Here is a 23,712-nt window from a genome sequence, read left to right on the forward strand (position 1 = left end):
TGAAGGCAAAATCCTTCTGCCACAGTCCTGTGTACCCTGCTTTGCTCTTTACATGGCACAAACTGCCATAACAGATCAGTTATCCAAAACACTTAGTTTCCAAACAAGATTTACTAATTGCTGTGGGGTTTTTTTGAGCACTGAACAGCTATATTTCCTATTTCTCTTTTTAGATTATGAATGGCCAAAATGTATTACCAAAAAGACTTGTCCAGTATCATTTCTGTAATTCCAGGAAAACAGGAAAAAGAGCAACAAATTTAAGAAAAAATGTTTATGTATTTCTGTTTAAAAACTGGTGCAATTTTCCCTGCACAAAAAACCTGTATTTCTAGAAGAGCCCACTAAGAAAAACATTCCTCCATTTTGGATTTTTTCAATCTCAGCTATGAAAATTTATGGATACTTCTGACAAAAAATTTCTCTAATTTGGACAAAGTCTTGGCTGTCTGTAGTGTGTATAATAAGAGAGGTGTTAAAATTGGATTGCTGGTGTTGTGCTCTAACCAGTGCAGCCAATAGTGTCAGTTTAGAGCTGAACTTTGTTTTTGGTTCAAGAGGTGTTTAGTACTGTTAGTAGCATAAAAAGCGTTGCTGAATTTGGTTTCATTTAATCCAGCAATATTTTGTAACCTAGAAATCCCCATGTGTGTTATCCAGTGAACTGACTGGCCATTTCAGGTATTGGTTGTTTTTTGCAACACAGACTTGAGGAATATCATGAGTCATCTGAGTAAGAATCTTAGTTAATGTTTAGTTAAAGGAGTTTATATTACAAAGTAATACATGAAGAGGTATGTTCATTCTAAATGTTCTGAATCTTCTGTGCACTTATAAAAATTAATTTGATTAAATATCAGTGTTTTATTACAGCTTTTCCTCAAAAATCAATTTCCAAAAAAAAATTGGCAGATATACAATAATAATAATTTTTAAACACATGAGATTTCACCCTGAATGTGGCAATCCTAATAGATATGTAATAGATATGTAATAGATATGAAGCATAAAGTGAAACAATTAATGAACCTGAGATTTCCTTCCGTTTTAAGTTACATTACAAACGTTCATGGTTGGACTGTATAATCTCTGAGGTATTTTCCAACTTTATAAATTCTATTATTGTATGAAATGCAAATAAAAGTTACATTAAAATAGGGAATCTTAATTTTATAGTCAAAGTATAGTATTTGCTGACATATAAAATTAATTTTAGAAGTTCAGGATTGTCTCCCACCATGTGGCATTCTGGGTTTTACAAAAGGCTGGGTGTAGTTTTAATGTTTATACTGTTGTACAGCATCACAAAAGTAACCTGTAGAACCTGAATGCTAGACAATAGGGCTTGTTATCCAGGGGAAAGCAGCTCTACCAGTCTCCAAGGTTCCTTGGAGCCTTGATGTCACTTGTCACCAGAATCCAACAGCTAGGATGAAGATGAGTACGCCTCTTTTCCATGCTGAATTTCTGCTGAGGCAGAATGTTTTTCCTCCTGACAACATCCCATTTCTATGGTGCAGCAGACCCTACTTATATAATCATTGTGATATTTAAAGCAGATCTTAAAGATCCAAAAATTACATTATAAGGATTACAATGATTTCCCATTCAAATTGCATGAATGCTCTCAAGAGTATTAGCACACATTCCAAATCTTGCCTAGTATGAATATGGTATGATGTTTGCGGCTAATGTCATCCATTTCTAGCACTCAGGTGTTAAAACAATCAATGGTCTGTTGAGCAGAATTCTCTACAGCCTAAATTAGCTCTACTTTGTTAATTGCCTCCTGCTCTCCACTGAAAGAAGCCACTGAGACTATAAAAAACCAAATTAAAAAAAAAAAATTGCTTGAGTAAGTACTCTTGGGGGCAAAGATCACTGAAGAGACAGTTTCTCCCTTTCCCTTGTGAAGGAGAAGTTTAGAATTTAGAGAAAAAACTTTTACTATCTATATTCCTACGAAGCATCTCTTATGATCCAGCCAACTCTACAATTAAAACAACATTACTTATGTCAAAATTGGAAAACTACTAATAATAGTAAGCAGGTAAACAGGTATTAAGAGAGTGCTACCAAGAGAATTTCTACTTAAAGCAAAGCCATCTAATAATGGATTCTTCCCAGAGCAAACATGGTTTCAAATCTCTGGAGCATATTAATTCTGCTGTCTATATATCTTTTTTCCACAAGCCATTGCTCCAGCTCTGTGAGTCCTGAATGGGAAGATTCAACCACACAGCTGTGAATGGAAGAGGTGGAACTGAAACATGGCCCAGGCTGTGAAAAACACTGAAAACCCCTGACTTTGTAAATCAATATCAATCAATGCCCTGCAAAGTACATCATAAATCCGGATGTTCAAGAGAGATAACCCTGAGGTAATACACCTTAACTTTTAAAATATTTCACAAACATTAGAAGAATCTCAGGAGGCCTTTGATCCAATTTCATCCTTTGGGGGTCTTCCAACAATTAAGAGTTATTGGAATATATTGGTTTTCCAGACACATCTCCTCTTCAAAACAGATTTTAAAAAAAGACTTGTGTGAATGTGTGACATGTTTTGAGTTAATAATCCTCTGCTGGGAGATAAAATTTAACCTGAAGGAATAGGTTTCGATCTAGCAGCAGAACATTTTATTTAGGCTTTGGACAATGGGATTTCTCTTAACTAGCCAAGATTTCTCCTTCAGCAAATATAGAACATTCAAATATAGACATTCATCTTTTATAAGTTATTAATAATAAATGTTGAATTCTGGCAGACCCTCCAGTGCAAAGCACTCTGGAAATGCTTATTTATTCAGCATTGCATAGGATTGTACTTGTTCAACTGAACCAGTATGCAACTACTATAATTTGTCTGTATCTGGAGAAAAACCTACTCATGTCCATCAGGCAGACATTCCAGTTTAGGGGTACTGTGCCCAGTTGCCTTGTTACTTGATAGCACTCTAAGAAGTCACCAGAAATATGCCATTTGCACCATCCATTCTGCTAATTCTTGCATGTAGTACAACATTCACAGCCTGGTATGTTTAGGTATTTTCATTCATTTCATGGTTATAAACTGAAAGTTCACACCACTGTAGGACTGATCCACGGCATAATGAACCTAGGAAATGAGCTGCTTGGCAGTGAGGGTGAAACAGATGTTGCTTTTCTAAAAACAAGGACAAAAAAGACTGGGAGAAGCTTTACGGTTCCAGGAGAGGTTTTCAGAAAGTGTGGAAAATTTTGGAAAATTTCTCTTTCCTTTCTGGGAAAGGAGAAGGCCATACTGGTGGAACCACAGCTAGTGGTCACTTGCTGTTCTTACTGCCCTGACACAAACCTGGCTGAGCAGCAGGGAATTGTAAGGTCACAGGAGCTGAGGGAGAGGACTGGACTGGCTCTTCAGGCACCATGTACCGCTCAAGCATCTGCACTCCATCTTCCTTGACAGAGGCAAAATGGGGAGAAAACCTCCTCTGGCACCCTTGGCTACTGCCCACGTGCATAACTGGTCCTGACAGGGAGAGACAATTGGAAAACTGGGAACCTGCTCAAAAAGACTTTGAGAAATGTGGTGAGCAACTAGAAATTACATTTTCTTTAGTGCACTGATGCCCTTCCTTGGGGACCTACCAACAGGTCAGGCATAGGACAGGAAACGGTGTGAGATTAACAAGTGTTTCCTTATGAAGATCTGCTTGAATTAAATTCAGCCTGGCCCCCAGAGATCAGTAACAGCTCTTCAAAATCCTCCTAAAAGGAATAGCTGAGTCACATTCAAAAGATAGTATCAGATGTTATGCCTTAAAAGCAACAATAAACCAGTGTTTAGTAGTGGTTTTCTTCACAACAAATGGCTTGTGAATGCATTTTTTGAAACATTCTGGGGTAGGAATTGTGAGAGAAGAGAGCATTCCTTTCGTGAAAGAATAGAGTTTCCATTTAATGCAGTTTTGAATACGCATGATTTTATGCTGTGTGTACACAGCACTGTAATTTCCACTTTCTTTTGTTTCATGGCTGGAAGTCCAGACCTCCAGTTTCCCAAGGAGAAAGCAGGTCTCTAACTGCTGTGCTTCCTTCCACGAAAAAGTGAATTTCTTTGTTGCAGACACCCTGCTGGCTGCTGCACTTCCCTGTCCTCAGAAATGGGGTACTCTAAATGTCACTGTACAGCAGCATGTCACACTGAAGTCGTTCCAACACTACAGCATTCACCTTTGCCTTATGGTTTAATTCATGGTGATGGAAACACTTATTCTCACAATAGCATATAGGTTGATTTTTTTTTTTTTTTGAGTGAAAAGTTCTGCCTAACTATTAAAAGGCTTTGTCATTGAAACTTATTTCTTAGTGTTTGTCTACGGAAGAACCGCGTGGCAGACACTGAAAATGTGCCCATGCATTTCAGCTTTCAAAAAAATGTTGTATGCTGTGAAAAGAAAAAAACCCAAAAAACCAAACCCACCAGTTTACAACCTCTTTTGCTGCCATTTCCAAACTGGCTGTTTACTGCTCTGTTACTTAGACTCTGGATGCACACTGGAACCGGCCGAGCTTGCTGCTGGATTGAGGCAGGGAGCGAAAAGCTGGGAAATTCGAATTGTACCGGTGTCTCTCACCTTCAGACCTACAGCTGAGTACACCTCCCCAGTACCTACGGATCAGAAGATACTCTGCTGTAAATTGTAAAAGCAACATTACGATTAACATTGGTGTGCAGCTGTTGAAAGCACCTATGGATCATGTGTGTTGGGGGTGTTCAAGCTGCTGATATGGAGCAGGTCTCAGCTTTGTGGCACCGCGGTTTAACCAGTGACAGCAACATCAATCCTCCTGGAAGTTCAGGAGCCAGCACCCATCCTGAGACTGTTCCCATCCCTAAACACAGCGCACACGGCCCTCACTTGGGCCATTGGAGACCGTTTGAAGCACACGCCTTTAGAATTTATTTTTATGGCACAGATTCAATCAAAGGAAAATCGTGCAACTTGAATAAATGTTTACCAGTGTTTTACTCACAACGTCGATTTTTCAGCTTCTTTACTAGTTGCCGCTAGTGCCACTTGCTATAGCGAATGACCATTAAAAGAATGATCCCGTTATCAAATGAAAAACATGAAAACACATGTTAAGTGATTAAAGCGGGAATCTCGGGAACACATGCTCAGCTCAGTGAAGATAATCCTATTTCGGTTAATCTTGATTTAAAAGGATTCTTTCGTTACTTGGGTGTGAATCTTCTCATCGTGCAGAAATTACTAATTAAACAGTAGAGGCTTTCTGCACACAGCAGGTGTCCTCGGACGCGCCCTGGGGAGGAGGCGCAACACCGACACTGCGACAGTGACATTGGCACAGCCCTTGGCAGCGCCACACTTGAGGCGACACCTCGCGGGACAGACACCCTCACGGTGACAGACACCCTCACGGTGACAGACACCCTCAGGGTGCCACCCTCACTGGGACCGACACCCTCACGGCGGACCCGCCCCCGAGCGCGGTGGGCGCACTGCGGCTGCGCGGGGAAGCGGCGCGCGCCCCACACCCCCCGGCGCCGCCAATGGCGCCGGCACAAAGTGACCTTGGCCGCGCCCCGCCCCTTCCGCCGCCCGGCCCCGCCGCGCCTGCGCACAGCCGGCCCAGCCCGCCCGCCCGTCGGCCCGAGCGCGGCACCGCAGCGGTGAGATCCGCGCCACTCGCGCCATCCGCGCCCATCGCCGCCCCCTCCCGCCGCACCCTCACTCTCTCCCTCTCTCCGCAGAGACACCGCATCGTGACCCCCGGCACGCCGCCCGCTAAGATGTTCGCTTGCGCCAAGCTCGCCACCTCGCCCTCCCTGGTGAGTGGGTGCGCGGGGGGCGCCTGCGCCTCCGCACGGGCCCCGTCCCCGTCGGCGGCGGGGTCGGTGACGGCCGCGGGGCGATGGCGGATCGGGCGGGTCTCGGAGCCCCGCGGCAGCGCCCTGGGCCGCGCGGGCAGCGAGCGCTGCCCGGCCGAGAGCGCGGCGCGGCGCGGGGCGGGGCGGGGGTCGGCCGGGCCGCTGCGGCAGGCCGCGGTCTCCTTGCCGCCTCCTTGGTGCGGCCGGGCGCGCCGCCAAGGTGAGGGGCCTTCGCACACGGGCGGCGGACAGGGGGAGGTCAGCGCAGCCGGCGGCTCCTGGGCCTACCGCGCCCCGTCCCTCGCTGTAGGTCAAACTCTAGCCTGTTGCTCGTCCTCTGCAAGGCCGGGATTCTTTTGCCCTTGCAGAGATAAGAGGCTGTCCTGCATGAAAATGCCCTCTCCGGCCTGCAGAAGGTCTCATTTTGCATGGTCCAGGCCTAGGTTTCCCCTGCAGGAAGAGCTTTGTGCAAGAGCCGATATGACCTTAGACTGCTGAGAGCCCAAGGACACATGCAGGCCTCATGTGAAAAAAGGATTCATTCATTTGTGCTTCGCTAAATTCAAAAGTCTAGGTTACATCTATGCATTTAACAACTTCGAAATTCATTTTGATGGCTTTTATTTATTCATTTCAAACTGTGTTTCACTATTTCAGTTTTTTTTGTCGCTGTTTTGCTCTCTTTCCTGTCGGCATAGTGCATGTATATGTTCACTGAATGATATGGCTATTTGCAGTATATCTCCTGAAAACAGTGCTGTCAGATTGCATGGCAGTGCTTGCTGCTGTAGAATTTATTTTCTATCCAGCTGTTTAGAGATCGCTGTCTTTCAAGGAAGACAAATGGCTTAGTAGCTAATACTCTTATTATCTTATAGACTATTGTGTGGAACAGCTGTGATCAAGTGTTTCTTTTTTATAGTTTTTTTTCTCCTCTTACAGATCCGTGCTGGATCAAGAGTCTTGTACAGACCAATTTCGGCATCTGTGTTGTCTAGGCCAGAGGTCAAGAATGGAGAGGTACCTTATAAACAAAATTCTGTATCTTCCTAAATTACCTGGTGAGCCTAAATGTCCTCAACCTAGAGTTCACTTGCACTAACTGAAATACCTATAATTTGAAACTTGCTTTAAGTCAAACACCTAATAATACTTGTTGCTGTTTTGCTGTTTCCCTTGAGAAGCCTTTTACATTTAAAGTTGATGCTTTCAGGTGAAACAGGTAACATTCTGAAGTTTATGACTTACAGTCTCATCACTCTGAAGAATAAGTAGACATTGGATCTAATACAATTTTTAAAACTGCACAATAACACTGTCATGTGGTCTTTTGTCTGAATATAATGCTTTCTCATGTTCTGTTTTCTTAGGGCAAGTCAACAGTTAACGGGGCCCAAAATACTGTCTCCCAACTAGCACTTAGAGAATTCCAGACTAGTGCTATCAGCAGGGACATTGACACTGCTGCCAAATTCATTGGTGCTGGTGCAGCCACAGTAGGTGTGGCTGGTTCTGGTGCTGGTATTGGAACAGTCTTCGGTAGTCTAATCATTGGTTATGCCAGGTAATCAATCTCTCTCCTTAAAACCTATTTAATTGTGTTTAGATGTATCTTGAGACTGCTGAGCTGTAGAAAAGATAATGGCACTGTAATAAATTCTGTTAATGATTACTGTTACTGCCACACGTGGCTGAAGAGAATAGTATGAAACTGTACCATATTCATCAGGATGGCTCTGTTGTTAAATTCAGAACTTTGTACACTCTTCCTGGAGGAGAGCCATGAAAGAAGTTGCATCATTGGACTTGGTCAGTGTTCCAGTCACTGAAGTCCAAGTGTTCGAGCATTCAGTTCCAGAGCTGAATTAAAATCCAGCCTGTATCTTTTCCCATGTAAGAGGAAAAGTCCTAAAGAAAAACAGTCTGAGAACAGGTAATAAGAAATGAGAGTCCAAATGCTTTTGTCTTCATAGTCAGAACCATTTAGTAATGGATGCCCAGTTTTCTTTTCTAACACATTTCAGCTTTGCATCTCAGAATATGCAGTTATTTTAGCAAATGAGTTAATTATTCCTTCTAGAAATCTGAAGGGGGCAAGGGTGAGGATTTTGTAGTAGGGATGAATTTTCAGGTAATTTTACAACATTCCTGTAGTAGAAGTAGTTTACGTGGTATCATGGCAGAGCAAAACTGATACAGGCATAAAAGAGGTTTCATGTACTTTGCTACTTTTTCAGCCAATTAAGTCTTACTTCTTAATAAAGATTTTTAGGCCTATTGAAGAAAATGAAGTTCACTTTTCACTTGAAGAAAGAAGTGTTTTCAATACAAAATTAATACATCAAATTTTGAATTTGTTTTTTTTCCCTTTTTTTTTTCCTGATCATAAGTAGTTTCAGTCCCCATATTTGCCTTGAGAGCTGCTTGAAACATGATACACAAGAAATTCCTTGTAGCATAGTTCTCATGTCACAGATGTGAAATAAATTTCTAAAGGCTGGTGCTGATAGGGAGGATGTAGAGAAGTCACATTCAAAAGTTACATGAGTGTAATCAGAAAAACTGCTCATTTGGAAAACTTTCCACACCATCTACATAACTCGAGACTAGTCTTAATTACCAACTAATTTGTCATAAGTGAAATCCTTGCAAAAAATTGCTTGGATTTATTGGATTTTCTTGTTACAGAATCTATAGCAAGGAAGTATGAGGTTACACTGCATGAAAAACACCTTAACTGTAAGAATAAAAAGGTCTTACACCTTCTCTTTCTTGTAGAAATCCTTCTCTGAAGCAGCAGCTGTTCTCATATGCTATCCTGGGATTCGCCCTGTCTGAAGCTATGGGTCTCTTCTGTCTGATGGTTGCTTTCTTGATCCTGTTTGCCATGTGAATGGAGATCTGCCTGTACTATTGGCATTGGAATGTAACTGCATTTTATGGGACTCCCAAAATGTTGGTGTCATGGAAATTGATGCTATTTCCAAAGTCATTTCATTAAAGATAACAACTGTCAACTTGTTGCCTTCATTTATTTTCTTTCTCACTAGGATATCTAGAAGATGGCATTTTGTAATTTGGTCTCCATGGATTACTCTTGATAATTACATATTGCATAGAGCCCTTCCAGTCAAACATTTTATTTATTAAAATTAATGTGGCACATACTTGAAAGATCAAAGGATGCAGGTATGAAGTGTGAAAGGTTGTACTGTTGGCCTTGTATTTTTTTTTTTATCCTAAGTTAGCTGACATACACGTTCTGGCACCTTTTGATAGAAGGAACCAAACACAAATCCCTGAAAGAGACAGGAAATTTCTCTTTGTATCAGTTTTCAGATGCACTACATAGTTTGATTACCATGGTAGGTTTTCCACTTGGATCTGACCAGAATCCCCATTGAGTTAAATAACCAGCTGCTTTAGTATGGTCCAAGGCATTTAGTTGTGATACATGGACATTATATTTTATGGATTTTGCTGGATTTTTGGCATCACCTAATTAAAAGAGCTTCCAGCTTTCCACTTTTGTAGTCTTGCATTATCTTGCACATTATTTTAAGAGCATTAGGATTAAAGCATTTTGGTTAAAAAAAATAGCTGCAGTATCTGCCTTTGCTCCTCTTGTAGCAATCTAGATGCATTTATGGTGTCATCCATACTTGGAGGAAAACAGTGTACTACTATACTTACCTGGTGGGGAGGTTGATAGCATCTCAAACTTTATCCAGAATATTAAATAATCTGATCATATAACAAATAAAAGCTGAACTTTGTAAGAATGTAAGCCAAGCTTGTCAAATGTTTTTGTCATCTTGGTGTTAAGTAATTACTGAATCAAATACAGGAAACTTTATTGGAGGAAATGGAGAAATGATTAATGATTCAGATAAGTGCAAGGTGGGGGTAAGATCTTGTTTTAATCTGAAAGTGGGTATTCAAAGAGATATGGTTTAGTGGACTTTAGTCCAGCTTAGTTTACGATGGACTTTGCAGTGTTAATAGTTGGACTTAATGATCTTAAAGGTCTAAAACACCTTAAAGGTTTTTCCCAACCTAACTGATGGTAGAATTTGTGTAGCAGAGTTCTAGAACCTAGCATGAGAAATAACTTTATCCACATGTTCTTAGAAAACAGTCATCTAATACAGAGAATGTTCTTTTATATATTTGAATTTTAGGAGTGCAGTGTATGAAGCTTCTTAAGTTAGTAGCTTTAGAACAATATAAATAGTGTCTTACATGACTAGATCAGGAAGTGGGGGTTTTGGGGAGTTAGAGGGGGTAGGAGGTGAAGCACATTGCAAGTACCTTCCATGTGATTATGCTCATGCAGTGATTTTAGGGACTTGCTATTACCCATCCTTGGAAGCTGTTGATTTGCAAAGCTGACAGTGCATTTGTCCTGGCTGAAAGGTATTCTACACTCTAAAGCTCATCTGAGTACTGCTGTCCTGGTAGGTGGTCAACTTCCTTCTTTCAGTACAGTAGGGATCTATCTCTGCAGGAATCTGAGATGGCAATCTGTATTTCCTAAAATCATGGACAATCCAGTGGACTAGCTTAATTCAAGCTTCAGGATTCCATATCACTGGGATTTGGCCAAACAGGCATCTTCAAACTTGACTTGGTCAAGTCCAGCTCCAACTCTGCTAATTCTCCCTAAGAATTCATTTGCATATAAAATGTTTGTGCTGAGTTGTAATGGTGTTTGGTGTAGACAGAAGACCTGACTGAATTATTGACCCATAACTTCACTAAGAAAGCCACCTGCGTCACTGTGAGTTACTGGAATCAGGTTTGAACGATGAGTTTTGGATTTAAATCCCATCTTTTACCACATGTACCACAAAATGAACCCTTTTTCTTGTGATCAGGCTGCCTGAAAGGTAGTGGACATCTTGGGTGATCCTATATGTGGATGTGAAGATTGTTTTAGTAGTAGCATCTCCCTGAGTTTATTACCTTTTCACTCACTCTTAGACTGGGGAGCATAGACCAAAGTCAGGCAAAGTGGCTGTTTAGTTATACCAGTCATGAAAGAATCATCTGGGTTCTACAGATAAAGATTAATCAAGGACTTTCAAAACAAGGCAACAAACCTTCACACACAGGATTATCCTCCTTATAGACAATAAGGGGCTTAGAGTTAATGAGTGATGGGCAAATACTGACAGGTGGACTATTACAGGGCACATGGAATCTCTTTCCAGCAGAGCTTAGTTGGTCAGTTTGAGTGGTCTGACAGTGCCCTCAGTTTTCCTAAAACATTCACAAAAGTAACAATTATAAATGTGTAAAATACTTTTTTTCTTACCAAAAAACCCAGTCTCTGCATTAATAGGGCAGCAGCAGACCAAGGTCTCTTGATCTTCCTGTAAGAGTTTATATCAAAAAATCCCCCTGTAGGTCAGAGAAACCAAACTTAAGTTTCATGAGGTGTTACTGTAGGCTTTACTTCCCTGAAACTTTTTTCAGTTTCTTCTGATGTGGACTGTTCTGAACTTAGACATAGTCAGACATAGTCAGCCTATGAAAATTTGTCTTGTAGGTTCTCCAGATTGAAGGACTGACTGTTCATGTTTCATTGTTAAAGATGAAGCCAGCTAAAGCAGAGATCTTCATTGTCTCTGAGTAACTGTTGTGCCTGCTGTTCCAGTAGATCAGATATCACACCATCTCTGAAATAGCCATGTTCTTTTAATGGAAAATGAAGGAAATGTTAAAGTTACCAATTATGCTCATAAGTTATTGCTGCAGGAAAAAGTGATTCATCCCTTGCTGCAGGTAAAATTGAACATCCAGCTGCTATTTTTTTTCCTTTTTCCTGCTTTCCCTCTTTGATTTTTGCATCAATTTCACACTGAAGAAAGGCACCTGCAGTCCAGCTTTTTAGTCCAGGCTTAGAACTGCTGCTGCTTTGTAATAGTGAAGTTAAACCATCAAAAAATACTTGTTTCTAATACAAGTCTTAGTTACTCTCTGAAGAAAGAGATCTGTTCCTCTCTTCTACATGTACAATTGAGTCCTTGCAACATGCTACTTTAAAGAATAATTGCACCTTTAAGTAAACAGTGTACTACTATGCAGTGCTTTCTATCCTGCCATATCTAAAAGGACTTTGCAGAAGTGCTGTACAGTGCTCACCAAAACCATACACAAGAAATGAAACATACCACACTGTCTTGTGTAAGTTCAGAGAAACTCAGCCAAAATGTATTTTACTGGAACTGATACTTTTAAGAAGTACTTTAGTGTTATGGCCTTGCACTCTCAGATCAGTCTCAGAATAAGATCAAATGATACACATGTACAGAATTAAAGCTTTATATGTGATGCAGAGTACACACTAGGTAAATTGTGTTGCCAAGTAGGGTTATGCTACTTTTTTAACAAATCCAAAATTCGTTTAGTTCCTCCTGTGTAAAATACAGGCTTTGGCCATTATTCTACAGTGCTGCAGCATTCTCGATCCATTAACCGAGGTGAACGTTTAGCACAACCATGAGTCGGGGCGTGTTGAGACATGGGCTATCTCGCCTGTACAGGCTTTGGAGCGCGGACTATTCCAAAAGTTAGACGTGACAAGCGCATGAACAGCTGTCGCCGGGCGAAGCCTCGCAGTGGTTCAGTCCCTACGTGGTGCCTGCTGTCCTCGGCTGCCGGCCCTCCTGCAGATCCCGCCGCAGAGGGGGCACCGCACCCTGAGCTCGCCCGGCACAAACCCAGCTGTGCGCGCCGTGCGGGGCGCGGAACGGGGAACGGGGAACGGGGAACGGAAAACGGGGAACGGGGAACGGCCCCGCCCCGCGCCGCGTGACCGCCCCGCCCCGCCCCGCGGAGGTGTCAGCGCCTCTCGCGAGAGGTGACGGAAGCCCGCGGGGGACCCGGCCTTTAATGTGCGGTCCGGCCGCGTTCCGGGTGAGTTTGTAAACACGGCCCGGCCCGGCTCGGCCCGGCGCAGCGGCTGCTCCTCCCTCCGCGCTGCGGCGGCGCCGGGCGGGCGGGGGCGGCGGGGCGGGAGCGGCGCGGCGCGCGGTGGGCGGGGGATGCCCGGGAGGCAGTAACATGGCGCCGCCGCTCCTCTCCGCGGCAGCCCCCTCCCCCAGCGCGGCCTGCGGCTCCCGCCGCCCCTAGAGCGGGGCGGGGCGGCCCGGCCGGCGCCGCGGACACCGGTACCCGCCCGCAGGTAGGGGCTGGCGGGCGGCCCGGGCGCAGGGCGGCGAGGCGGGCGGGCGGGCGGGTGAGGAGGGCAGCGGCGCCTCCGGGAGCGGGCTGCCCGCGGGGGCATGGCCGGGAGCTGCCCGGGCCCGGCCCGCGGCGCGGAGCGCGGAGGAGGGGGCAGCAGGCCTCGCCTTTCCGCCTGGCCGCTGCTGCGGGGAGCCTCCGTCTGCCCGCATCCATCTTCCGCTCCGGAGCGGGGCTCGCTCCGGGCCGCTGCTGGCGCGGAGCGGGGTGCGGGATGCCGGGCGGGGGGCGAGGCGGCTCTCGGCAGCGCCGGGAGCTGCTGGCCTGCCTGGTGTCGGCAGCTGAGCCCCGGACCAGCTCCTCATGGACTTGGCCTCTTACCGTGCATAATGCCTCTCCAATTGTCAAATAAAAGGTCCCTGAAGCTTTCACGTAAAAAACATGTCACAGACCCAAATTAGTGGTAGCTGTACGGTGTTTTAGGCACAAATATTTTTTGTCAAGATGTAGCTTCGTGTTTGGAGTTCGGGGAAATGTGTGCTGCCATGTTGCTTCTGCAGCCTTACTCATTCTACAGCATCCCTGTTCTTGGAGGGAGATCCCTTGGTGTGTTTTTATGCCCTGTTCATGCACTCTGTGTTCCTCACTTGCTTTTCATTCTGTTGCTTTCTCCCAGAGGTGTTTATCTTCCAATAGTGATGCTGTCACCTGTTTTCTTGTGCTGAAATTTGAATAACCTGAACATTCTGAATCATCTCCTACTTTCCAAACTCTGACCACAAACATGGCTGAAATATATTTTTTTTTACCACCTTTTGAAACAGTGGTTTTGTTTTCGTTTTGACATACTCTACTCACGGCAGTGAATGTCACATCCCCTTCTTACTGAGCATAAAGCCAGATAAGAGGTAATAAATATGAATTGTTCTGAAGTTTGGGTCCTAAGACTGCTAGGTCTGGTTAGATGCTAAATTCAGCACTAGCTGATAGGATTGGACCGGTCATCGTGCTTTTGGTCTTCCACAGATGTTCCAGGTGGAATTTCTTCAGCCATCCACTGAAATTGGTTGCTCTCTGTTAATGGACATAATTTCAGAGGGTCAAACTGTAGTCCAGTTTGGCATTCACTTTAATTAACTCTGAAGTGTTTATAATTATCCAATCCAGAATCAAAATTGTCGTCTTGTTAAAAACCGAAACAGTAATTTTGTCAGGGACTGGTTGTTATATAATGCTTCAAAAGAATTGTCAAATAATAAGAAACCTTAATGTGTGCATAGAGTGAAGCAGCTCTTTTAAAAATCCATTGGGATTTTATGTTTCAATACTGACATTGCATGCTAATGTTTCATCAAGTAGTTGAGCTTTTGATCTTCTTCACGTTGTAGTTATTTCTACCCTGCCTTGAATTCTAGAAACACTAGTGTTTGTTAGGTCTTTTTCCAGAAACTTCTAGACTGTGCAGTATCTAATATAAAGTGTTTTCAGATCTTCAATTTCATCATACATACTTTTATTAATATCTTGTTTTTCGTGCCACTTTTCTTTTGTGACCACATTGAACAACATGAACTATGGTATTATTTTCATTCTTATTTCATTAAATTTTGAATATGCTAAAAATTCTTTTTAGCAGCTTTTTTTTTCATCTACTCTTAAGTTAAACTTATAAATTTACCTCTGTGAAGTTTTCATAACTTAAAGTTATAATATCAACATTCTTAATGATTTCTTGAGTTTCTATATGAAAATGATGTGTTTTCTATTTTCAAAGGGGAAATGTGATTCAATACTTTTATTTTAATATTGAATAGATTTCAAGTTACCTTTTTTGCATAACTAAGCTGTATTTGTTTCACATATAATATGGACTCTAAGGAGACTTTGGATATAGTTAGTGACAGAAGATTTGTTAGTATTTAATAATTATGCAATAAAGGCCCTTTTTTCACATTTATGCTGTACTGTTTGCAGCTTTGTTCAGTGTCAGCTTCAGTTCAGCCTGAGAACTTTTCCATTAGCTTTGCTTCAGATAAGAGCTCTTCAGCAAGGCATTCCAAGCAATATATTATGTTTCCTTCCTAGATAAATTTAATGGTCATTTATGTAAGTGCTTACAGAAAAGAAAAAGATCATTTTCTTTTAATGAGAAAAAGGAATCCTGTAGTGAGATATTTGATATATTTAAAAATTTTTGGAATTAAATTCTTAATTAATTCAATTTTAAACTTCAGGGATGAAATTTGAGAAAATATGAAAAGCAAGTAACTTTTTGTTAAACTTTTTTTTTTTTTTTTAATTTGTTGAAACAGGTATAGTAAAATGAGGTTGGATTTCTAATGTTTGTTAGGTTGAAAATGTACAAACCTAGATAGATGAACTGGGGAAAGCAAGCCCTAATATCTCTGTAAAAAAATTGTGAGAAGGTGGGAGGGATATATTAACCCCTCTGTATTTCTTTTTTGAAGTTCATTGATGTTTTGCTGATCTACAAGAACTGTGTTCACATACCCTGAATTTTTAAAAGATTGGGGTGTCTCTGAAAAAGAGACACCAGAGGGTTGAATCAGGAACCACCATGTTCAGCCAGCAGGAAGTGTTAGGCATAAGGACCTTTCTTTAAGCCATTAGTGCTCTGTTTGCCAGAAATGTATCTTCCTGTGGAACAAGCCACTCCTACAGCTGAAGGAATTCTGTTGCTTTGTTTCTGTATGTGTGACTGTCTGTCCCTCTGCCTGTCTTGTTCTTACTGGAACTTGTGAAGTCAATCATCCTTTATTTTTGTCTTTAAGCAACCATCTTTTCTCCTTGTCCAGATGCTCTACCCTTTATAGAATTTGGACAAATGGTGGAAGGTATGGAATTAACTTTAGACATCAGATTCTAAGTTAGCTTATGATATCAGTAAACAGTGCCTAATGTTTGACTTTTTAAAAGAAAAAAAATTGAGCCTTATGCTAGCAGCATAATGTGAAGAAGGAGCTCCTGGTTTCCTGTTTGCCAGCCGTTGTTATTAAGAGCTTTAAATATTCTGGCCTATGGCTTACAGTTTTCTTGCAGAATCTACAAGGTTGCTTTCTGCCAATCCCACTTTCATTATGAGGAGGGATGTTTTAATTTTTCAAGTTTTTGTCTCCTCTGTTTCCTTCATTGCTCAATTTTATTTTTTAGGAATGCCAAATTTAACAGTGTTGCACAAATACAACCAGATCAGTTCTGGAAGTGCCCTGTAATGGTTAAGTATTAATTACACCATTTTTGCTTCACCTTTCTTCTTTTGCTTTGTAGGAAACAGAAAATATAGCTCCAGTTCCTCCAGGTAAGTAGAGCAATGGGGTTTTCTTCCTTTTAAAATACAAATTACTTTTTTTCAAATTTTCATTGCTTCTTAAGTGATGTATTCTACTTATGATTTTTACTGAAATAACAACTTGCAAATCTGCCTGTGTAGAAAATTGTGGAAATAAAGGTAGGCTCAAATGTGGGAAGTGATTAAAATTTATGATGTAAATGCTGTTTGAAAGTGTCAAAAGTATAAAGACACTGTGTTAATTTTCATTTTTGTTATTTGTTTGCATGAAAAAGCCATCCCTTAATTGTGAGGTGTTTAAATTTATAAAACAAACAGCTACCTCTCTCCATCTAAGAGATATCTTGGAAGGAGCTAAACAAAACACTAAATTCAGTTCTCCAGGTAACCATTAAGAGAATGTTATTCTTTACTGTGCTAAATATGTTTAGTTCACTTTACTTTGAATAAGTATGTACTCTAAAGTAAAACTCTTAAAAGTTGATAAAAACTAAAAATTTTGACCTGGTTCTTTTATTCTTCAGTTTCCTATTATAAAATGAAGCTTTAAAGTCAAGTCTTACATTACCTAAAGTACTTGTACACTATGATGAGATCAACAGAAAAGTTTAGTAAGAGTTAACAATTCTCTGTACAGTAAGGCTTTGTGTCTTGCAGTAAAAGGGGGCACAATCCCAGATCCAGTGTAATGAATAAAAGGAAATATTGACTAGACATGGTTGGTCTTGAGGAAATGCAAACATCCGTAGGAAAATGCATTGCTGGTACTGTAACATAAACACTTTGTAGTGTTTGGGCTCAGAGGAGACTGAATGCTGATGGGCTGCTGTAATTCTGACTTGTCTCAATGGCCTGATACAGCTCCTGTCCAACTTTCATCTTTTTCAAACCAAAGTGTACACATGTTTCTTGGGTTGGAGGCACATGCAAGTGCTCAGGGTAGCTGCAAGGTTTGGGTGAGCTCCTCATGTAAACAGTGGGAGATAAATCAGCTATTGCTGTAGCTGCAGCCTGACAGATTGTCCTCTGTGGACTGTCCAGTTTAGGAGGATGACACACTTGAGAGAATATGCATCTCTTCTGGCATGTTGGCCAGAGGAAGAATGCTGTCCTTCAAAAGTTTCTGAACAGTTCAACAGCTTTTGTTTGTACATGGGGCTATGTGTGTTCATAGCTGTCTTTTCTGTATTCAGTTTTCTTCTGTGCTGTTTGTGTCAGCCCTGATTTTACAAGAGGGCAGTCCCTCTCTTGCTACAGTGCTTAAAATAAGCAATCACAGGGTAAGACTGCACAGCCTGTGAGCAGCTCTGTGCATGGATGTCTTTTTGCACACACCTTGTTTTCTACAGGTAAAGTAGAGGCTTTAGCAGCAAGTCTGGTGAGTCTTTACTAGGTATGTGTGAAGAATTACTTTTCTCAGCAAGTTTGAAGAAGTTTTTGCAAGGACTATTGATATATATACATTTTAAGCAGCTGCTTAAATGTTGAGTAGAAAATTTGGAAACAAGGTGTCAGCTGTAGTTTCCATGTTCCTGTATGCAGGCAGTTAAGACAAAACAATCTTTACTAGTTAAGTAAGCCAACAAGACATGGATTAAATCAGTGTAGGCTTTTATTCTTTGTAAAATTGTCTTCTGAAAGGTATTTTGGAAGCAAGCCTCAGACTATGTAGTAATAGTTTCCACCAAGTGTACCCAAGGTGTTTAATTAAAATCTTATGGAAATATGCAGATAATTGTTGAAGCTATTTTTGTAGCGCATTTAGATACATATTAATGTGTCAATTTATAGGGACGCTTTTATTTTTTAAATAAGCACACTGTCTTAAATATTAGTGAATTACCTGCAAACTCATTTTTATTTCTCCATATTGTATGTATTTTAAAGATGGATATATACTTATTTATATAGCTTACTGTACCATTTGCATTCCAAACATCATAAGAAAGGCTTGCTACATTTTAAATAGGCATGATGTGTATGTATTTTACTTTTGTGTTGAAAGCATGAAGTAAACACCAAAAAAGTCAGATTATTAGTCTGATTTTAGTACTGAAGTTGATTGTACTGTCAAGATTATTTCAGGTTTTTCTGTGTTCAGCTCTGATGCTGTTACTGTGTGCGTGGAATTCTACATGTGGATTTCTTTATGCTGCTGAGAGGAACGTAGGGCTTGAAGCTTCCAGAAGAGAGTTGTGGTTCAGTGGACTGTAGTAAGAGTCATTTCACTGAATGTTCATTTTATCTGAAGAGATGAGTTGAGGCTGGAGTTTCACATTTGTGTTGGATTCCTTCAGGAAGAGTCTTTTTTTCTATGGGACAAGGTGTTTGCTGTTGGCTTGGTAACAGTCCAGGGTGACTGTAATTCCCCTTGAGTGACAGGGTTATCACTTCATGTATTACACTTCTCATTCAGTTGGGTGAGTAACATTTTTGTCAAGATGGCATCTAAGTTGCTATTTTGGTTTTCAGGGGAAAGATATTTTCTAAATATTCTTTCTTACTGTGATCGTCTCACTTTGATCAATCAGTCTACAATAGAGAGAGAGAGACCGCTTTGCAAATTAGAGTGGTAATTATAAACATTTTTCTAAAAATTTGCCTTCTCTGTGTTAGTTTTGTTATTCCTGTCATGCAATATGCAATCCAGCAGGAAAGGAGGAGGCAAAGGATGGGGTTTGTGTGTATTTTGTAGCAGCAACAGGTTTTTGGCCATGCAGAGTCTTCTAAAGGTGTTAGAACATTACCCAAGTTTGGATTGTCCGTTGCAGCTGTTCATCTCTGTTCCTTGCTATATCTATCGTCTTTATGGTGTGCTTTTAATTTCAGAGTTATCTTGGATTGCTCAGAATTTTATCCAGTCAAATTTTGAATTTCTGCAAGGCTGAGATCCCATAACCCTGCTTGGTAACCTGTTCCAGTGTTCAGCAGGCTCTCACTGTGGGATTTTTTTTTTTTTTTTTTTTTAATGCTGTGTTTTTTCACTTCCTCTAGACTTGCTTTTAACTTTCTTGGTGTGTCTCATGAGCATTGCACCTCATCCTTTTATTAAACTCTACCTAAAATCTGGATCTGATATCTCTATATCAATACATTAGATAGTTTAAGACAGCAAGCAGATCCTTAGCACTCCTCCATTCTGAATAAATTTTGCTTCCTCTTGTTGTGTAATAGCCCAGACTCCTAACTATTTTGATGGGACCCCAGATGTTTTCTCTCCAGTTCATCAGCTGTCTTGAGGGGCTCAACTCTGCATATGGCACTTCAGCTTTAGTCTTTGAGTGCCAGATAAAGGACCATAATCACTTCCCTTCATCTCACTGCTGTGCTTTTGCTACTTCAACCCAGTAGCCTCTTGTCTTTCAGTGCTACAAGTGACGTGATGCTTGGTTTTGTTTTCCACCAGGAGTTGCAGGTTCTGCCCCAAAGCTGCTTGACAGCCAGTTGCCCCTCAGCTTCCACTGGTGCATGGAGTTATTTTGTTCTAAGTGCAAGCCTTGCATTTGTCTTTGTAGGTAAATATAGTTCTTACCAATTTGGGTGCACTAACAAATGTGAGCTCTTTGTTTTCCCATCCTTTCACATCCAGTTTCTGTTTAGATTAAAATGTTCAAGGTCTTGCTTAGAACAAGAGTGGACTTCTTTTTTCTTTTAGGTGCAAAAGTTTCAGTGCTTCAGCATAATTTTTTTCCTCAGATATTATCTGGAATCTCTTTACAAGGGATTACCTTGTGGCCTGCAGTCAAATAATATTACAAAGATGAGGAAATGAATTTATCTCCAACTTTTTTTCCAGTAAGTTTGCCAGCAGGACAGTGCTGCTTTTCTTTTTCACAAGGATTTATTTTTTTACTTGTATATCGGACATTTAAAATTCCAAGGCTTTACAAACTTCAAAATGGAACCAGATAAAACTTCACATGCAGATAAGAGCTTTAGTAAGACTCCTTGAAAAGAGAAAATGAATGGACCTAAAAATTTGCATCTTCTTGCCTACGAAAATTCCTGAAGTGTGGAAGGAGTGGATTTTATGGCTGAAACTTCATCTCAGAGACTGACAGCAAGACATAGTAACAGAGTGGAAAAAATGTCCTACATGCAATTTGCTCAATCAAAATCTTCATGCTTTTAATTAAAAAGAACAAATCATAGTTGTCTCTTCCATCATTAGACATTTCTGATATGGATACTACTTGTCTACTCATAATACATATCCATATGTATATATTGGCATATGTAGCCATTAAGTAAGTATACAATGCCCTATGATTGCAGGTTTAAAAAATTGAATTCCTCTTGAGATCTAAACAAGACTAACTCTTGTTAGTTTGAGCCTGCATTTAAAGAAATGAGATTGTAGCATAGCTGAAGAAGAATAATAAGCTTGTGTTAACTGTGTTGGAGTTCCACGTATTGTAAGGACATATTAAAGTGTCAGGGATGAGAACCTTATTTTTTACCCTTAGCCTTAGTCATGAGTATTCAGAGTTGCCCACAATCTTGTTAATATTCCTTATTAGTGAAAGTATCAAATTCACAGTTTGAGCAGTTCAAAAAATAACTTCATTCCTTCAGAAACTTGAGACAGGTTATGAACTCTTTGCAAAGAACAGCGGAACAGTCTTCAACCCTGATTTGCTTTGGCATCCTTCCTTTGGGATGTAAATGTTTCCCTGAGCTGTCAGTGCCAAAGACTAAAGTTTCTGGCAGTAATTCATCTCTTCTCAACTTCTGATCTCAGCTCAGTATCCTCATTCCTTGAAACATATATATTTAGAAGTGAGAGTTTAGAATCTCCTGCATGCCATGTTTTTCTTGCTTTGGTGTTGGGTGTACATTACTGAGGACACTGGGATCTCCTCCTCTTTGAAGGAATATCCAAAAAAGTCCATACACAGTATGTTTTTACTGTACAGGTACATCCAGAAGGATCAGATACTGTGTTCTCTGCAGAGCTAATAAGTCTGAAATTATTTGCTTATGCTTACTTGATATGTCATGTGTCTAGTGCCCACATGTGTACCAGAAGTGTGCATTATTAGGATGGCTAAACAGTTTGGGAATCTTTGCAACTCTACATGACCAGCACACTAGGGAAAAATGGATTTATTCTGCCTATGATCTTTAATCATAGAAACATTTTTATTCATCTTTATTTGCTTCATCAATTTAAATAGTGTTCAGAGCTAACACTCTTAATTCCCCATACAAATACTCATTGAAAGACAAGTGTAATTCCTCCAGAGTAAAGCCACAGATGCCACAACTAATTAGAGGATGCATTAAAGTAAACCATTTCTTTGAAAAACTGTTAGTTTCATGGGTGAATAGTGGACATGTTATCATTTATCTTACAAAATCATTCATCACTATAATTTTAGCATGCATAGTAATTAATATCTTCTTTTAGTTACAGTTCATTGCCATGAAAAGGAGGATATGATAGTTTGCCCTATGAAACAGGTTTATATGTGAAATCTGCCAGGTATGTGTATTAATAGGTGGGGTGAGTATGCAAAACTGCATCAACTATCATTAATATCTTACTGCTTTCTGAAGTATTGTAGCCTGTCAGTAATTTAGTAGCTGAAATATTACTAAAGTACATGTTTTTGTAATTAAATTTGTTCAGAGTTTACACAAAGAACTGTGTGCCAACTTATCTCTAATGATGAGCTTTAAATAAAGATTGTGAAAAGGCTTCCTCCCCTGTTGGCAGCAGAACCTTGACTGCATGGTATTGTCTGATGCTTTGATCTCTTTTTAACTGTGAGAATTGGATCATTGTTACAATGTGTTTGATTTCAGTGGCAAGTTGTTCTTACTGTGTTTTCAGATCCCTTATGCAATTAGTCATGTTACATGTGAACATGTGGATTTCTGATTGAGGTGTATGTTCAGAAACTGCTGTGGTGGCTTTTGGGTACCTTCCTGACAGAGCTTGAAATCCATACTCCATTTGAATCATGGGTGTTTAGAATACTACTGTAGTCAGAAGGCAGAAATTCTTGTCCATAAGATATTAAAATAGCCTGTGGATGTTGATATATTGATATTTTTTTCCATTATTTGTAAAATTTGTTCCATTCTAATTTTAATACAGGTAGCACAACGACCTGTGGAATATGAGTGATGACAAACCCTTTTTATGTACTGCCCCTGGATGTGGCCAGGTAATGGTCTGAACTGAGGCTATTGGCATTGTTCAAATAAAAGTAAAACAGTGAAACGTATATTGCTACAAAGTACTTATGTTTTGCTGAAAAGCTAGAATTTGTAGTGTGGTATGTGTTTATCCAAAATGCTATCCATAGAAGAAAAAGCAAATTATCCTTTCTGTGCTTAAAATAATTCCATTTGTTACCTCTGTTTTGCTTCCTTTCATTAGAAAAATAATCAAGAAACAACCTAATTTGTATCAGGTGACCTGCATTTTCTAGAATATTTCAGTGTTGGTGGGGTGCTCATTGTGAAGGTTGTTTGTCACTAGTCTTCATAGCTGTGGTGATTGCAGATATTTAATGGTGATGCAGATATTTTATGTATATTATTGTGTATAGGAAGACTATAACAATATGCATGCTACAAAACATATTTCAACTCCTATAGCAGTTTTAATGTATTCTAGTAAAAAGCATTAGTGTATATATAGGTGAACGTGAGCAAAAAGATAAAAATATTGTGGAGTGTTTTAGGAGATGGTTGCTTAAAAGGAAGCTGTCTTAACACTTGTATTTAGCAACCTGAAAATAAGTGCATTTGCATTATCTGCTGCATGAGATAGACATCCCTGCATCCTTTGTGTAAAATTAATTTCATAATGTGATTTTTTCATAATATAATGGCTGCTGCCTTTATATAGAATAGATTTCTTAAACAAGATATTTTTCTTTATATTTGTGATTTTTGTTTTATTAGGTTTTTTTAATTCAAAATACTCTAATTTTTATTCTGAAAACTTAGTTTTTATGATGAATGACAGCATTAATGTTATATTAATGTAATCTTCTGTATTTAAAGCAGAAGAGGACTGATTTCTTGTTTCTAAGATATCTAGTATGTTCAGAGACAAGAAGAGTAAAAGAGGACTACTTTCTCCTAAGCAGTGTTTGTCCCCATCCTGTTTGAATCTCATTGCAGTGTAGACTGTCAGAAGTTTTGGTAACTAAATCTCACAGAAAACACATCATGGGTCTACAGCAGCCCATGGTTCCAGGGAAGGTGAAGAGAGATGTTCATGTCCCAGCAAATGGGCAAGGCTTCCCCAGATGCCAGCTTTGTGGAACAGAGAGAGGGAGTCAGGCTCTGGACATCCTCTTCCCTCTGAAGAGCTGCT

At 40.3% G+C, this 23,712-nt stretch overlaps 2 protein-coding genes across 5 annotated transcripts in view; both read left to right on the forward strand.

Annotated features, from left to right (window-relative positions):
* The first annotated feature begins 5,598 nt into the window (after nucleotides 1-5,598).
* Nucleotides 5,599-8,895, forward strand: ATP5MC3 (ATP synthase membrane subunit c locus 3). The gene is made up of 5 exons (XM_079310409.1): nucleotides 5,599-5,678; nucleotides 5,761-5,839; nucleotides 6,821-6,898; nucleotides 7,249-7,442; nucleotides 8,657-8,895. The coding sequence occupies exons 2-5, from the start codon at nucleotides 5,801-5,803 to the stop codon at nucleotides 8,769-8,771; spliced, it is 426 nt and encodes a 141-aa protein (XP_079166535.1). The 5' UTR covers nucleotides 5,599-5,678; nucleotides 5,761-5,800; the 3' UTR covers nucleotides 8,772-8,895.
* Nucleotides 8,896-12,701: 3,806 nt separating this feature from the next.
* Nucleotides 12,702-23,712, forward strand: part of ATF2 (activating transcription factor 2) — a 43,781-nt gene continuing 32,770 nt past the window's right edge. For 2 of the 4 annotated variants that reach the window (XM_079310356.1, XM_079310358.1), the window contains exons 1-4: nucleotides 12,702-12,799; nucleotides 16,355-16,385; nucleotides 21,787-21,861; nucleotides 22,480-22,549. In XM_079310356.1, the coding sequence (XP_079166482.1) occupies nucleotides 22,502-22,549 (48 nt within the window). In that variant the 5' untranslated portion in view covers nucleotides 12,702-12,799; nucleotides 16,355-16,385; nucleotides 21,787-21,861; nucleotides 22,480-22,501. The other 2 variants (XM_079310357.1, XM_079310359.1) reach the window with 1 other exon arrangement.

Source organism: Erithacus rubecula (assembly GCF_903797595.1).
Source record: "Erithacus rubecula genome assembly, chromosome: 8".
Classification (NCBI taxonomy): domain Eukaryota; kingdom Metazoa; phylum Chordata; class Aves; order Passeriformes; family Muscicapidae; genus Erithacus; species Erithacus rubecula.